This window comes from Pholis gunnellus (assembly GCF_910591455.1).
Source record: "Pholis gunnellus genome assembly, chromosome: 11".
In the NCBI taxonomy this organism is placed as follows: Eukaryota; Metazoa; Chordata; class Actinopteri; order Perciformes; family Pholidae; genus Pholis; species Pholis gunnellus.
Window position 1 is genome coordinate 16,000,823 of NC_136538.1, and position 16,995 is coordinate 16,017,817.

General features: G+C 38.7%; 1 protein-coding gene across 1 annotated transcript in view; it reads right to left on the reverse strand.

Annotated features, from left to right (window-relative positions):
- LOC306703435 (VPS10 domain-containing receptor SorCS1-like) overlaps positions 1 to 16,673 on the reverse strand; it is a gene marked incomplete at its 3' end in the record, with an annotated part of 41,941 nt that extends 25,268 nt beyond the window's left edge. Inside the window, exons 1-2 of the mRNA XM_079169412.1 lie at positions 15,939 to 16,673; positions 883 to 950 (exon numbers count right to left, since the gene is read on the reverse strand). Coding sequence (XP_079025538.1) covers positions 883 to 950; positions 15,939 to 16,661 — 791 coding nt within the window. The 5' untranslated portion in view covers positions 16,662 to 16,673. The remainder of the gene's footprint in view (positions 1 to 882; positions 951 to 15,938) is intronic.
- Between the last annotated feature and the right edge of the window lie 322 nt (positions 16,674 to 16,995).

The following is a 16,995-nucleotide window of genomic DNA, read 5'->3' on the forward strand; positions in this document are numbered from 1 at the left end:
ATAATATTAAATTAAAAAATCAGTTTTGTGGATTTCTGGATTTTTATATTTTATAAAATATTTAGTTTTGAGTGTGGGCATTTGGGAAATATGTCATTAGGAATTATTTAACTTATTATTTAAGATTAAAACTGAAATAACTGATTTTTTGGGACATATCATGACCTTTTGAGTTAATATAGCAAACTTGTTACCAAACACTTGCTTATTTACAAATCCTGCAGTAATGGAGCAACATCATCATTCGTTGAGAGTCATGTCATGAATGAAAGTGCAATATTTTCTCCTTTGGCTCTGTTTTTGGTCCCCTGAGGGAAATATCTGGCTCTTTGGCTGCTAAATGCTCCATATGTTCAACAGCTAGTTGCTAACTATCTCTGTCTGCTGTTTGGTGCTAAACAGATGAGTGAGCTGAAGAGTTTTTTCACTGAATACAGCTGCCTACTGCGGCCGAAAATGACGCTATGAGAGCCGTGGGAGTAAAACAAAGCTTGACAATAAGGTACAACTAGTATCATATTGTTGTTTGATACATTGTTATTGTAAGAAATATTCATTATAGCTGATTTAATGAAGGTGACAAAATATTGAGAATGACCTAAATATATATATATATATATATATATATATACAGACAAAGAAATGTATATAAGATTATTATTAGACAACTGTAAGGTTTTAACTTATGTTAGAATTATATTAAATAAACTGTAAAACTGTAAAAAAAAAAAAACTGTAAAACTAAAATAACAGAAATCCAAATCAACTTCTTTGTAATTTATACAAAGCATAAAAAAGCATTGTATTTAACCATGTTTTACAAGTCTCTGAGAAGAAACAATCAGTTTGAAATCATGTGTGTAACCAGACAGAAGATCTTACCTCCATAAAGAACTCTCTGTTACTCTGCCAGAGTTGAAGTCATAGTACTTTGTCAACATGAGGATCACCTACGAAAAAGATCAAACAGATTAATAGCTTCCAAGGAGTGGTATCATCAGTTTTGTGAACATCAAAGCGCCACATAGTGAACAATAAAGAACAGAGCCGATCCATCCATGCACATGTCTTTTATGCTCCACGACAGACACAGCTTTATTAAAAACAAAACAAAACTGTGATGTGCATGTCAACCCGTTCCTTTTTTTGTCGTAATGCTACAAACCTTGTGTATATTCTCTGAGGACGAGCTGACCACATATGCATGCTATAATGGTTTCTTGGACCCGGTAGACCAGAAACTGCTACCGCTGGTAAACTATGACTAAATGAATAAATAATTGTACACATTGCAGGCACAGAGAGACAGGCCTCGTAAATATTATGGACATCTTTTTTGAAGAGGATCATAAAAAGTGTCATAATGGTATGTGGTTTACAATAAACAGGCCATTACTTAATAAACATAAAAAGCTGTAGATGTCTTGTAAATTGCCCAAGATGTTAATGAATGGCTCACTGTGGACATTTCTATTTGCCTCTGTTTAATTTTTCCTCAGCAAAAATCACAACCCTAAATCAAAGCCTGAGTGTTTGTATATACAAGTAACTACTGATGCATAAAGACATCATTATGTACATTTTAACCAGAATTTTACCTTCATTTCCTTTTCTTTTTTTTTACAGTGAGGCAACAATATGAGGCAAAACTTATTATAATAAGAACTTGCATCCAAAGAATGCATTTTTTCCACAATGGCCACAAAATCTCAACAGTCTGTTACACAAAAACAGTTGATTCACATTGTGCCCTTCACCCTCTACTCAAATGTGTAGTGCAGGGCCCCGCCTGCACTGTGCAATCGTAAAATCTGCAGATCATATTGCTCTCTAGGGGAGACTCTCTGGGCATCTTTTCATGGCTATCCTCTAATTATCGAGTGTTATGAGTGCTTCGGGTAACATTCTGTATAACGAGTAAGAACTCCATCATGTAAACAAGAAATTTGAACTTTTTAAAACCCTGCTTGCACAGTTTGTGGGGATTCCAAATAGCCCGTCATTTTCTTGGCTTTCTTTCATATTAAACAGGTCAATCATCCTCATCTCTGCTAAATAAAAGCCCGCCTCTTCTTGAAACTGAGAGAGACACACTGTGCGCACATGAGGCCCATCCACGTCCCTTATGTACAGTCGACTCCAGCATTTAGCAGGAAATCAATTTTTTAAGCTAAATTGGTCAATACCATCTGTTTTGCCAACATATTTTACTGGTGAAACACCACAAAACACAGAAACAGTATCTCTGATTTATGAATACAAAACAATATTATACAAGTGCTCCATCCTAAATATGGGCTACTCACTATCCACATGTCTTGTATGATATTCTTAATTCTTGTATCAATAAACAGAATCATCAAAGCCAATGAAATCAAATTAAGTATCCTCACATGTGTTGCTGGTATATATAGAGAAACTCCTGTTATGTTATCATGTTTCTCAATTTCCCAGATCCTAAGACAACTTCTTTAAATGTCTTGTTTAGTCTGATCAAACGTCCAACAAACAAAAACACAGAAAAGCAGCAAATCCTCACAAATGCGAAGCTGGAAACAGATGTTTTCTATTATTCCTTTAGAAATTACTTAAACGATTAAACAATTAGAATAATTCTCTGTTGATCAAATTGATGAATCTACTACTTGTTTCCGCTCTAACATTGTGAGAAATAGGAAAACTCTGACTCTGCAATTACTTTGTGCTGAATGTATGAAATCCTTTGTATGAGCGCTAGTTCAGAGATAATCCATGTAGCTTGTTATAACTATGGTACCAAGTGTCCAGACTGGGTTGCAGAGATTTATGATCTTCCTATAAAATGGCCTTTATACCTTCCTAAAGTCATACCCTCATGGACACTGTCATACGCAATAAAACAACCAGCAGCAGCAGTCTGAAAATTAGGACAAAATACTATATGCTCCCTTCTGTATGGCAATTAACTTTATGCATTTGCTTGGGAAGGATCCAGGACTACAGTCAGGTATAATTTGCATCCAACTATGCTGGCTAGAAAAGTTCCCTGTGTTCTGAGGGATGTTGAAAGTAAAAGGTAAAGTCCCATGGCTGCAGTTAACCCATCAACACGGTGATACAATATTCACTTTGTAGATATTTCTATGTGAAACAGGTGTTTGAAGTTCATGTCACATAAGCCATTAAATCACTATTTGAAATCACTGGACGAAGGCTACTTCTTTTAATGCTTACACCATACACCGGATAATGGTAGAATTTACCCTCTGGATTTCAATAATGCCATATATATTAGCATATCTTTTCCCTTTGAATTTCTACAAAGGTGTCCCATTTGATGCCAGCTACCATGTAGTGCTCAGCCCATTAGACTGCAGTGGCACCAACATATCTTCAAACAGGATTACCTGACATCCAAGAGCAAGCAAATTGATTTTTCAACCTCTAATCCTTTGTAAATCTTAAACCTTGGAGGTAAATGGACTGGGATGAATTTGATCATTATGTAAGAATGAATGGAGGCTTAATGGTGACTTAAAGGGCTTAGGGTGTAGAGATTACGGTTGAGAAATGAAGGTGTTGTATAAAGAGGAGAGGGGATGGGTTATCAAGAAAGCAGAAGGGGGGATTTTGCTGTTGAAAGGTGAACACCTGAGACAAATGACAGCAGCGACAGAATACGCATTACGATTCATTCCCAGTCTCACCAACCCGTTGATCCAGCTTCATCAGCTGTTGGAATTAAGTTGCCTCATCAATAAAACTGTCATCATATTTAGCCACCGCAATTAAACAGATGGATGATTCCATAAAAGCAATTGTTACAGGAGTTACTGACTGGAATATTAATAATAAAGACAGAAATGACATATCAAAAGCTGGTCACATGTCTGAGGTATTACCCCGTCCAATGCATGATGGGATCAGCTCTAATATGGGATAAGCCGGTCTATACAGTATAAATGAATGAATGCAATATCATTTTACTGTCTAGTTTAGACAGAGTCAGCCATAAATGAAAAATAACTTAAATTAAACTAGGAATAAATAAATAAATGTAATAAACTGTAGCCAAAATGTAATAAAACAATATTACAGTACAAAACATCAGTGCAAAAGCCGGACGCATAAACTAACGTACTTGCCGATACCTGATCCAGAATTTTAGCCTGTATTGGAGGCAGATACTGGTATCATCATAACAACTTTACTCTAGCTCAGGGGTATTCAATTAAAATTCAATGAGGTCCATTTAGAGATAATTTCCTCATGCAAAGGTCCGGAACGTCACAATAATGTCTAACTTGCGCTCTGATTTAGTCCCATATATGTTGAATTAGCCTAGCAGTTGTATTAACATCTGTATGGAGTCAAATCAAATAAAGAAATTTAATAATATCTCAACATTATTTATTGTCAGATTTTAAATTGAACTTGAGGAATTATAAATATTTTATAATCTAGTAATAAATAAATGTTCTTCTCTTGTTTCAAGTAAAATAAGGGCTGCATTAAACAATAAAATACATTATAGAAAGCTTTTATCTTAAAATAAAGTACTTCATTTAAGAAAAAGCCACAATAATATATTCTTCTCATCTTCTAATAAGAGAAATTTATGTGCAGGGACTTCATCTTTGGTTATTAAAACCACTTTCTCCAGCTCTATACTCTCTATTAACATCATCTTTGGGAAGTGAATTAATGTGTTTGGATTCTGATCATATTGGGCTCTTAGATTGTTTATTTTGTTGTGCCTTCATTTCGGATGTGAGTGGGGACGTTTGCTCAAAAGAGTTATGCTTTGTCTCGTAGTGGCGCTTCACTTTACCACTTTTAATAATCGTCACAGTCTCTGAGCATATGAGACATACTGGTTTAAAACTACCCATGGGAAGAATGAACATTTTAAAGTCCGTCATTCTTGGTTGAAGGCTCTGGTCTCACTGACCACTTTTCTCTCTTTGGAGAACGCCATGTGAAATAACTTCTCTGACTCACGTAACGCTAATTCTCTGACTACTCGATCTCTCTCCCGTCTCTCCTGTGTGTATAAATCTCACTCGAGTCGGGAAGCTTATCGGAATACACATTAATTGGCTGAGTAGTGCTCCGTCAAAATGTAATAATTCTCATTTATCTATCGTTTTTAGGTCCAGGTCCGGATACAACGGCGTCTGGGTCCGGACTCGGGCCGCGGTCCGCCTATTAGTGACCCCTGCTCTCGGTATATGTAGTATTAAAGTCGTAGGGCCGTAAAACAAAAACAATGAGTTAAAAGATGCAAAAACCCTCTGAGAGGAACTGGAAATAGCGTAGTAAGTATCTGTTGGTTCATCTCTATGCGCAAACCCTTCCACATACAAGTCATGTGATCCACTGTTGTTATAAATAAAATTGATTTCAGCCGTTTAAAACATAAAGATTTTAAATCAACATGTTCATGGGAGAGAGAAGATTTTGTCTAATGCCGGTATTCAAAATTGTGATAACTGGTGACAAAGAATGTCACAACTAAGACAAATTGAAGGAAAAAGGGTGAAAACATCGGCCGACAAGATATTAACGCCACAGAAGTGTTAACAATGTGACAACAAATGCTTTACAAAAAATAAAAAAACACTTTAACGAGCAAATTCAAAGACCCCAGGTCCACTTCAAACAGCATAATTTAATGCCTTTAATAAAGAAAGAATTGTCTATTTCTATTACATTGTTTATGGCCCTGCAACTCACTTCGCAGCAACAAAAGCCTGCGGCAAAAGCACATCCTCAAATACTTCAATACCACCTCAGTGAGACATGTAACGTACAGAGGCTTTTGTCTGCCACTTCAAATTATATCACTTCATTAACAAAGGCAACATTTCCTCGTAGGCCAGATGTTGTGCTGAAGCTAGATTGTTTGAAGTCAGAGCTGTTGGCTCTCATATGGATAGCAGGTCACTGCAATCATGAATTATAAAGTGACTTCACAATATCACTTTGCACAAAAAAAAACGATCGGCTTCCTAATAAAACCTGATACACAAACACAAAGAGAAGTGAAATCGCAGTGAATTAAAACATCTTCTGTCCTTGCATTAAGGACTTGAAGGGTATTAATATGACTGGATGTTTTTAAAACATGTCATTCATGAGTGATACAGTTCAGCTATAATGAGACTGATGGCAACATACTGTTACCTCGACAGAGGGTAATACCATTGATCTGTGGACATAAAATAACCGGCCTTTTAAATTGATAGAGAACAGATACTCTATGTTACAGCTTTGGCTTTCAAGCAGAACAGAAAGTGTCTGACTCGTGTCGAGACAACAGCCCTGCGTGGGAAGTAGCAGCTTGGTTGACAAGTCATCTGAAACGGCTTTCCTTCTGGCTGCTACTCTCGCATCATTTGCTTCTTCGCCATAAATGAAAGTCAAGGCTAGTTCAGCAGCTAGGCTACGGCAGCCTGCTGTGCTTCAGTGTGCACGGAGAGGGTCTGATCAATGCAGGCAAGATAAGAAAGCAAGAGGGTAGCTTTTTTTCCAACCCAACCAAAAGGTTTGCATTTTTTCCAAAACTACTTTTAACTCTACGGCACTCCATTTAAAAGTGCTGAGTGCAACGGTATAAGATTAATTGCATGTTGGCAAACTAAAAGTTCCCTGGACTCTTTAATAAATTGCATTTTCTCTGACATAAATAAAAGTAAAACAGCTGATTAGATAAATATGCTGGGGAAGAATTTCTCTTACCCATATGCCGCCTTTATAGGCTCACCAACAGTGTTTGAAACTTCCTGCTTTTGCATCACTATAAATCTAAAAAGGAAACTTCAGCATGTAAATCAAAGTTAGGGTTTTGAATATGAGGCTTTTGAATATGAGGCTTTTCTTACAGCAGCCAGATGGTGTAACTCATACGGTATGAATGAGTAATGCAGGTGGCCACTGTAAAATGAAAGAGCTCTGAAACACAAAATGAGGTGGTGACTGAGCAACGGCCAAAAGCAGTATATCGACAACAACAGCAACCAACGAGTGTTTCTGATTCACAGATGGAACACTGAGGCTCTGACTGTTTTGGTTTTAATTTAAACACACCGACAATGCGTTATAATTGTGGTGCCAAAAATGTATTGTTGTGTAAGTGCACTAAAATGTTAAATGCATCCGTGCTGTGTTGGTGAATAAAGGAAATGTAAAATAAATAGGTTGGGTTGACTGCACTCTAAAGTTATTCTTTAAATTATCATGGAACGTATTTCAACTCGATTAAACTGCTTTCTTTAAACGTGAAGCAATTCTGTTGGTCCAACTAAATTTGCTAGGGTTGGATCACAAAAAAAACCAACGCTTTCAATGAACTTAATAAAATCATGGAAAGTATTTCCACATGATTAAACTACTTTCGTTAAGTATTAGGCTTTTCTATTGGTTCAACTTAATTTACTACTGTAATTTGACTAATGTAAAATTAGTTTGACCAACCGTATTAAGTTAAGTTGGACCCAACCCTAGTAAGTTAAGTTGGACCAACATAACTGCTTGATGCTTATGGAAAGTAGTTTAATTGTGTAGAAATACTTTCCATGATTTTATTAAGTGTGTTGAAAGTATTGCTTTTTTGAGTGCAGCCAAGGTCTTGAAAGTAAAATTTAAAAAAATAAAGCTGTAACATTAATTTTGAAAATTTGACAAAAGGGGTATGCACAATATACACAAAGAAGTGCAAACACAATGACAACATAAATTAACAAAAGGCATTGTTACAGCCAAATTAACTCCTGGTCTTTTGATTTTTCTGCTCTATTAGAAAACGCAGCAGAGAAGACACTAGGTGGGGGGGGGGGGGGGGGCGACATGTTTATCCGTGCAATGTAGGCACTGCCACATCCTGGAATTTGTGAGGAAAAATAAATTCTTTGTCTTTGGTTGTGTTGTGGGCTCACAATTCTTATCAATATGCATTTAATGAATTTATGTATGTTTCTTTGGCAGGATGTGTGATGTTCCCTCCCTAAAACAATGCTATCGAAATCCTCCCCCTACAGCAGCCTGTCCATCACGGCCACCCAGGAGAGAGGGGAGCTGATGGGCTTCTATACTGACACCGGGTTGTCTGAGCATGTCAACATGCTATATGCAACACAGTGTCCAGGTGTTTGGTGACGCTATGCTGAGGAGGCAGAATCAATGTGGGGGAGGTAAATTGGTGAAAAAGGTGTTTAGGACTAAATTGAATTAACACTGATCATATTAAGTCTCCTGTTCCTCATAAGGTACAACATGGAATTGGCTCTGGTGTATTCAGGTGCAGAACATTTTTATGAATGAAAATACATACTGTGTATAGTGTGTATAAATGTGTATGCATATATACACACAGTATATAGTTTCTATTAGTGTTATTGGTGATTATTGATTGCCTTTGTTAACTCTTAAGACCACTTACTGCCTTTTTTCTGACATCCATTGAGCCATGCTGCACATTGACTGCAGAATATACTGTGGATACAGTAATTACACTTGCAAGTAATTACACTGTTGTTGCTTTTGTTAGCCATTGACAGAATCAATGTAAATCTTTGTACTTAACCTCTCCACCACTCCTTACCATAGACCCATTTTTTTGTCTTTTTCAGGTGGGGCAGGGAATCTTTAATAAGGGAGATAGCTCAACAGTATATGCTGGTATCATCTGAAAGATGTTAACCTGAAGATTATGCAGCCAGCACTGTGCCTTAAGTTGTTGTAGCCATAAACCAATACAGTTGTCAATTAATTAGTTTTAATAAATTGTGAAAGTGTAAAAGGGCTAAGAATACGGTGAATGATGGAAGTATATGATGACCATTCCACTGCTCACTTATGTCTAATAACCTTATGCAGCAATATTAAGGTTGATACCATTTGTTACACAGCTTTGGTGCTAGATCTAACAATTTTTTGCCACTTGAGAATCAATACAAATTATCGAATTATCAAAAATAGCACATTAAGGCATCAAGACCTCAAGGAACACCATAGAAAAGTAATGATGTGATTTGGTACCTAAAACTTTTGGACATTTGGAGATTTTTGCAAGGATTGCATTTATCGACAATTGGATAGTGAGCGCTTCTGGGAACTGAGCAGAACCCTCCTTATTGTCACTATACCTAGGAAGCCATACATCCTCTGAATAGGACGTAGAGTTTTATACAGTTACGTCAAGTTTCAAAAACTTGTCTCACTATGTGAAATGGCTACTTTGGGGACTAACATCATTACATTAATGTAATTGGCTCACTGGATCCGTAAGAGTCTCAGCTTTCCAGTCGTAAAGTCGGCCGAGGACAGTGGCGTTCGCAAGGAGTGGAAGAGCAAACTTAAATGTCCCCGGATGATTACAGCAGTTAAATCACAACATTTATCTTTGAGCCTTTTTCCACCAAAATTAGCGTCAATAGACTCCTTCCCATTCCCAACGATCAGCGAGGTAAAATTAATGTTTCTATCAATGGAGTCTTTGAAGAGAGCATATAACAGCTATTTCTTTTCCCATTTAACTCGGTATATATATATAGGGGTTTATTTCGACCAAACCAGAGTTGCTGATTGTTAGAACGGTGGAAAGATGGTTTTAATGAGTTTTATCGTTTGTCGAGTTTCAATGAAGACTGTTTTAATGATCAGCGACGTACAGTAACTGTTGTCTGACTGGAGTCTTGTGGCTTTGAGGAGAGCATATTAATTGTAAGTTTGTTCGTTGATGAATTATAATAATTGTCCAGATCTCTTTTGATTTCGTTTTTTATATATTCACTTCAATGCATATCACACAGTATCGCACCGGAAGAGGGCCAAAAATAAGCGCGTCCACTCGCACGTCATGTTTCTATTACTGCCGATCGGCGCTGGAGCCGATTGATACCTCTGACTACTGCGAAGAAGGTTTTGAGTCCACAAAAGTGGCCATTCAGCAGAGAAAGATTATGAGGCTCCCTTTTGCCAAGAAATGCAAATTGACTCAGACTAAATGCCCTAACTACTGAAAAGCAAGCTGAAGCTCAAGGCAGAGATGTAGACACAGGCTCTCCATCAACAACTTGATTCATTTAGGACAAAAACTCCCAAGAAATGTCCTGGATGCTGTCGGGATCTCTATCGTCCGTCCGTCCGTCCGTCCGTCCCCCCGTCCCCCCCCCCCCCCCCCCCACACACACACACACACACACACACACACATATGGAAGAAGAAGAAAAGGTAGAGGAGGATGGTGTACACTTCAAACCAACAACTTCATGCTTCTGAACACAATCAGGACACAAGCACCTTTTTATTTGTTATCTATCACCTGCAATATAATAAATAATACAGTGTGCCGCCTGTATCGCTTCTGTGGAGAATCTTATGTGATTAGCATTAAACTTGGCATTTAAAACAGCTGGGTAGAGTGGAAACTAAATAGGACAGATGTGTTCAAGGTCGTGAGGGACTGGAGCCTATCCCAGCATGCACTGGGCATTACCCAGGACAGTTTGACAATCTCACAAAGCTAACACAGAATGACAAACCCATTCACACGTTTAGACTTTGTGATTCACTTTACTTGCATGTGGCTGGACTGTGAGAGGAAACTAAAGCACCTGAATAAAAGTACATTTCTGCCAGATTGGTTGCTGTTAGATGTTCAGTTTGAAGGGGATCACAATGCCTGATGAAAAGTATAATATGTAGTCACATTAACGGTTGCTCTTTGTAAACACAGCATTCAAAATGTGCTCCTCTTGTCCGGCTCAACAAGCGAGAAAGAGAGATAGAGAAGTAGTGGTCGAGCGAACTAGAGAGTGAATGAAGACAGGGAAAGGCGTTTGTGAGAACAAAGCCTTGAAGAATTAAACGTTATTTTCTCATTGTTTCACGGCGGTTACGTTCTAAAGCACAAATAAACACATCGATACCTCCTCACAATCCTGTGGGAAGGTGATGGATTTTGAATGAATGCAGCCCAAGGCACACTTCATCGTCTGTGTCAGGCTTCGGACAACGAGCGGCATGACAAAGCAGCGGTGGTTGACCCTGCTTATTGGCTGGGGGTTACACCCCCCACTTGGGGTCAAAGATGTCTTAGATGGTTTGGTGTCACGATTATGGATTCAGCCCAGCACCCTAGTTTTCTCCATTTTGTGTTGGCAACACAACAGCAGCAGACAGAGCATTTGACGAACGCACAGCACTTGAGTACGAGGCCCGCCCTGTTGCAGCTATACACAGATAATTTGGCATTTGAACAGATCAATACAGATTGAACGTTTGCATTTTAGCTAAAATCTTACTATTTAAAACAAAAAGTAAATAAAAAGTACACGCACAAGAGTAATGCGCCTGCATGTGCAAGGAGTGTTTTGAATGGAAAGGTGGTTGCAAAGACGTGTGTGTTTGGAAGTAGCGAGCATACGAGTGCATGAATGAGAATTGGAAAATACGGCATGAGTTGTGAGAGAGTTTGTGAACTGATGTTTTGAGATTGCTTCGCTGTTGTGAAAAGCGGCCCCCATTTACTTCAATGCATCAAGACATTTGTTAGTTTTGGGATTCTCTGTTTACCGTGGAGCCATGCAAGAAAAACAACGTTTTCTTCAAGAATTCAAGGTAACATGGGGAGTACCTGATATACAAATGATCATTTGGGGGGTAAAGTATTCCTTTAAGCCCTCACATTTCCTGTAGTAAAACATTTTTTTAACACAATAATAAAGTCCCAGTAGATCTTTGATAAACATCCTCTGCAACACAAGTTGATTGAAATTTTGCATCTACTGCACTGGCTCCTGTAGGAAAACCATTCAAGGCTATAGCAGCATGGATGCCACAATAGGGTTCTGAATAAAGCAAATACATCTTTTCAGTAATAAAGTAGGCTTACTATATTATATAGCTGTATTACAATTTATTTCATTATAATAAAATCCTTGCTTGATTGCTCAAATGATGATTAATCAATTAATGTATTGCTAATAACTTAATTATATTGATAAAATTATGTGAGAGTTAATTTGGTATTAACATGTTGCATGTGACAGACCCAGCCCAGGTTGTGTCACTCATTTATTAGCATACATTCAGGTCTGTTTTCTTATCCAAGTTGACATCTTTGTTTTGATTGGGAAACAAGTGTAAAAGACCTCTATGACCCAAAGTCAGTGGCGGGCCGTCAGGGCCTGCAAAGCCTTCTCTGCTGGCCTAAACAGAATCATAAAATTATAGCTATTTTATAATTTTATAATTTTTCTTAAATACACTACATGTATCATAATTTATAAAAATATTTTTCCCATTATCTTATTTTCTCATTGCACAGCTACTGTCTTCCTCAGTTGCTCTGCTTCCAGTGCAGCTTGTTTTAAGTAGAGCTTTCATCCAATCAGATTTCAGCGCTGTGTCTCTAGGTAAGAAGAGAGGCCCCAGGCCTGCAGACTCACAAGTGAATCCCTTTGCAGTTTAAGTGAATGGGGACGATATTGTTGATTGTCATAGTGTTCAACCAATCAAATCTTTAGTTTGACATGTTGGGCCTATTCTTTGACGTGCCAGAGCCTGCTAGCTGGCCTATAAGCACGTCAGCATTACGTGCAGCTCAGTTTGCAGGAGCAGCTCTGCAGTGAGTTGCAGCGTGTGCTGTGATTGGTCAGTGGGTGAGCACGTGACTATTGTGAAACGAAACTTACAGCAGAGGCTTAGTCGGAGTAGTAGGAGTTCAAATTGAAAGATATGGAAGAAATTGATATTTTTTGCATTTTGCTTGGTGTAGATTATTTATTTATTTTACCTAGCTTTGTTTTTTAACAGACTGTTGTCTCCTAGTGAGCGCAGAAAACATTATATTTCCTATAATTGAAGCTTCTGCATTTTCCAAATGCACTAGTATTATTCAAAGGTATTGTTCGGTTTGTAAGCCTCGTACCGAACGGTTTAATACGAATACGTATATAGTTACAGCCCAAGAAACGAATAATAACCCTAGCTGTGGCGCCATCATGTGGTTATAAGGTGGTATTTCAGCAGTGAAGACCCAGGTATAAAATGCACGGCCCGCCACTGCCCAAAGTATACTTGAAAAGCACAAATCTGGGCTTGTGACTGATAATAACCACATGAGTCAGTGTGGTAGCAATGGACTGATCACATTTTACTTTGTTTTCATTTGAATTAAAATGCCGAAATGACACTGCAGCTTATCAAACAGTGATAATTGGAGAAATTATAAAACAACAGTATCCGACAACTAGGCTTCAGTGGCAAATGAAAAAAAATAATATCTGGAATTTGACAGGAAAACTAAATATCATTGCCAATAACAAGCTCAGACATTGTGTCTCACAAACTGTATGCACTAAACCAAATACAAAATTTCACAATTTGAAAGTTGCAATAAATACATTACAGTAGGATGCACTATATAAGTAACTATCAGATGTCTGTATATTTGAGTTCAAGTGTGAAAACTTGAGAAGTGCCTGAGGTGTCAAAACATGGCAGCACTTTCCCACACAAACTGAGTCACATTAAGAAGCCGAAGGGGATATTATGTATATGAACACTGCAAGCTTTCACCAGCCCCTTTACACTTTCTTTGTATTTGTTGGCCAATGTACCCACATTTCACAAATTGTCTCTCTCTCTTTATTCGGCATGTAAGATAATGTTGCTTATTGATGTCTGACTAGCTGCCAGACCTCTTACAATTCTTCTCATACATTCAGGGAAGCTGATTGCAGCAATTATGACTGAACTCTATCTGTTGATGAGTTTAAAAAAACAACGATGAATTTGAAAAAGGGACATTGGCCACTTTTTAAACAGATTATTAAACAGATTTCTAAAGAGAACACCAATCTGTGAGCTTTCTTGGTGACCTCCTGGCCTGCACCTACAGAGGGAGCAAGGGTGGGGCACGTCGCAGACATGGGAACACACACACACACACACACACACATTATAACACAGTAAGCGGAATGAGATTCTGTGTCATTAGGGGGGAAATTACTCAGAGCAGGACTAGAAAGTTCCTCATGTAACTGTGAAAAAGATAATGCCAAATCCTGGCGATAATGATAGCATGTTAATTAGTACAATTAAGAGGTGCTGCTAGGCAAATGTTGCTACCTTTGGACAGAGTGAGGCTAGCTGTTTCCCCCATGCTTCCAGTCCTAATGCTAAGCAAATCAGCTGCTAGCTGTAGGGTTATTTTCATATTTACTGACATGAGAGGCAAAAAAAGCTAATAAGTGTATGTCTCCAAATGTTAAATTATTCCTTTAAAAATATATAACATGAATTAGAATGTTGGGGTTCATTTTGGTGTTTGTTATTTTTTCTTTTTAACATTTATTTGCATCTGTTTTACAAATTAACAGTCAACTTTGATATAGTTATAAAGCATTAAGACAAATGTTTTAAAACATTTCCAGTTCAGTTGTAGTGGGCTGCACTAGATGCATTTGTTGTGAAATGGGTTGGTCTTGCTGACTATGTTTTAAATAATTAATGCGTGACTGGGACTTGGCCTCATGCTCTTCTCAGTCTGCACTGCCCTTAGATGATGTCATCATATCGTCAATTTCCACAGCTACGCCGATGACACACATATAAATACACATCTGCAGAGCCAAATGATAGAACTGGCTCAAAGCTCGTCTGCATTTAATAAATAGATGAGTTATAAGTACCTAAAACTCAATGAAAGACACGCAGGACATAAATACTTTTGCTAAGCCCTGAGGGCAAAGGAGATGCACCGTGCAAGAATCTTGGATATCTGGTTCCCCACATCAAGCATCGGCTCGCTGCCTTTTAGTATTAAATCACACCTCTAAATCAGCTTCTTTCATCTCAGAAAAATTGCCACGGTGCAATTTAAGCCAGCAAGATGTCAAAAAGCTAAATCATGTCTACATCTCAAGCAGGCGGGAGTACAACACATTTCACTGGTCTTACTGAAAAGTCGATTTAAAGACTACAAATAATTCAAACTCTGCTGCTTGACACCTGATCAAAACAAGAAAAGAGAGCATGTGAGCATGATTTTGAACTGAGCAGCTATCTTTTAGAATTTACAGTGCCTTTTCTTGTAGACATACATATAGTAAAGCTCTTGGCTTCCATCGAAGACTCCTTCTTGTTTTGAGTGCTTCAGATTCACTCACATCCTTCCAATGTGGTTTGTTAGACTTCCACAACCAAATATAAGACCATTCCCAAACTGGGAATCTATTTTGTTAGCTTTCCATTTTTGTCTTTTATCTCTCTTTGTATCTATATTTCTATTTTGTAATATTACTAAGATGCTATTTTAAACCTCTTGCTCCAGATTTGTCTTTGTTGTACAGAGCCCTTCAAGTTATATTCTTTGTGTAAATGTGTTATAATTTGAATCTGTACAATGACCTTTACTTTTAGCTTTCACTATGTGTTCAGTGAGCTGTATACTTTTTTTTATTAGCATCACGCATCTTTCTATTTTTGAGCAAGGTGGATAAGGCTCAAGCAAGAAGACAGGTGCATGGAAAGGTGTATTGATCTCAAATAGGCACGACTATATGCCTATCTAAAATCAATCGATAAAAAGCAACACAACTCTATGCAGAACATCAAAGTTGTATTATTTTTTACTTATCTTTTTCCTTTAAACTTCAGCCTACCTGCCAAGTTAATTAATCAAATAACAATAGTAGATGGCATGTGTGTTTGTGTGCATGCGAGAGAGTAAGAGACAGAATGAAGCGAGGTAAGACTGATTCCCTCAAACTATGCAACGTCTCCGCAGTCGCACATTGACTCTTCTAGTATCATCTAGTATGTTCCGTAATTCTCAGTCAATACTACTGCTTTAAATTATTCAAATTAACATGCAACATTTGTGATTGCACGCAGACCACACTGCGTCAAAAGAGGTCCGTGCGTAAATCTTTTGCGCATCAACTACTTACGCTGCTGTTTTGTCCGGACCAGTGCACCATCGCCTGGTTATGAGCCGTGTCCCCGGTGAGTGCAAACGTCGAACTTGTGAGCTCAAACTCCTCCTGGTCCGAAAACGCAGCGTCCTCCCCGTCCTCGGGTCTGAAACCGGACCAAGTCTCTGCGCTCCTCGCACTCCGTGTTCGTCTCCAACTGTCCGTATCCGTATCCTCGTTCAGGCCCACTGTCACATCACCCTGTGTCCCATTTTCCTCGGTGTTCTTTTTTCCATCACCGGTTCTATTTTCGGTCACGTTTCCCTCACTGGGAGAAGGGGCAGCCGCGGGTGAAGCACTTCCAGGAAACACTTTCGGTCCGGAAAGTTTTTGCTGTCCGTTCAACCCGTCCTTCTGGAGACAACTTGCATTAATTCCCTCCAACCGTGGCTTCACTTTGGACGAACTTTCTTCGCTCGTCGTTAATTCTGCAACGTTGTGCTTTTCGTCGTCGCCGTCGGCGGGTTTGGCGCCCGGTGACCAATCCGTAAATCCAACAAAATCTTTAGTTGGTGCCTCGCCAAAATTTGTCAAATCCAGCTCCGAGAGTTCCCGGGGAACAGCTTTAATTAGCGGCAGCTGGCACGAAGGAATGCACCTTAGCTCCGCTTTTGTTCCGCCCAGGATGGAAGTTAGGGTGAAGAGCCAAATCCACTTAGAGAAAATGATAAAAAGGCAATGACCGAGGTGCGTCTCCATTCTACGTTGATTCCGACTTCAGGCGTGTTAAAAACATACCATTTTCACTCTTGAGCGTTGGTCTGTCATCACCTGGTAAAGTGGAGTCCGTGAATGCACTGTGGGGAGGTGCAGCAGCGCGCGGACAAGTGTTCCCAAGTACTGATGCAAACGATGCATCAGAGGAGGAGCTGGAGGCTGAATCCTGGACGAGAAGGGAGAGGGGCCCATACCCCCGCATCCTCATCTCAACCTGAATGAAAAAAACAGCAACTGGGCGTACTCTTAATTAAGTTGTATTTCTGTAGAGGCACGTGGTCCCCTGGGGTTTTTATTCTGTTTTTGATCAGTATTG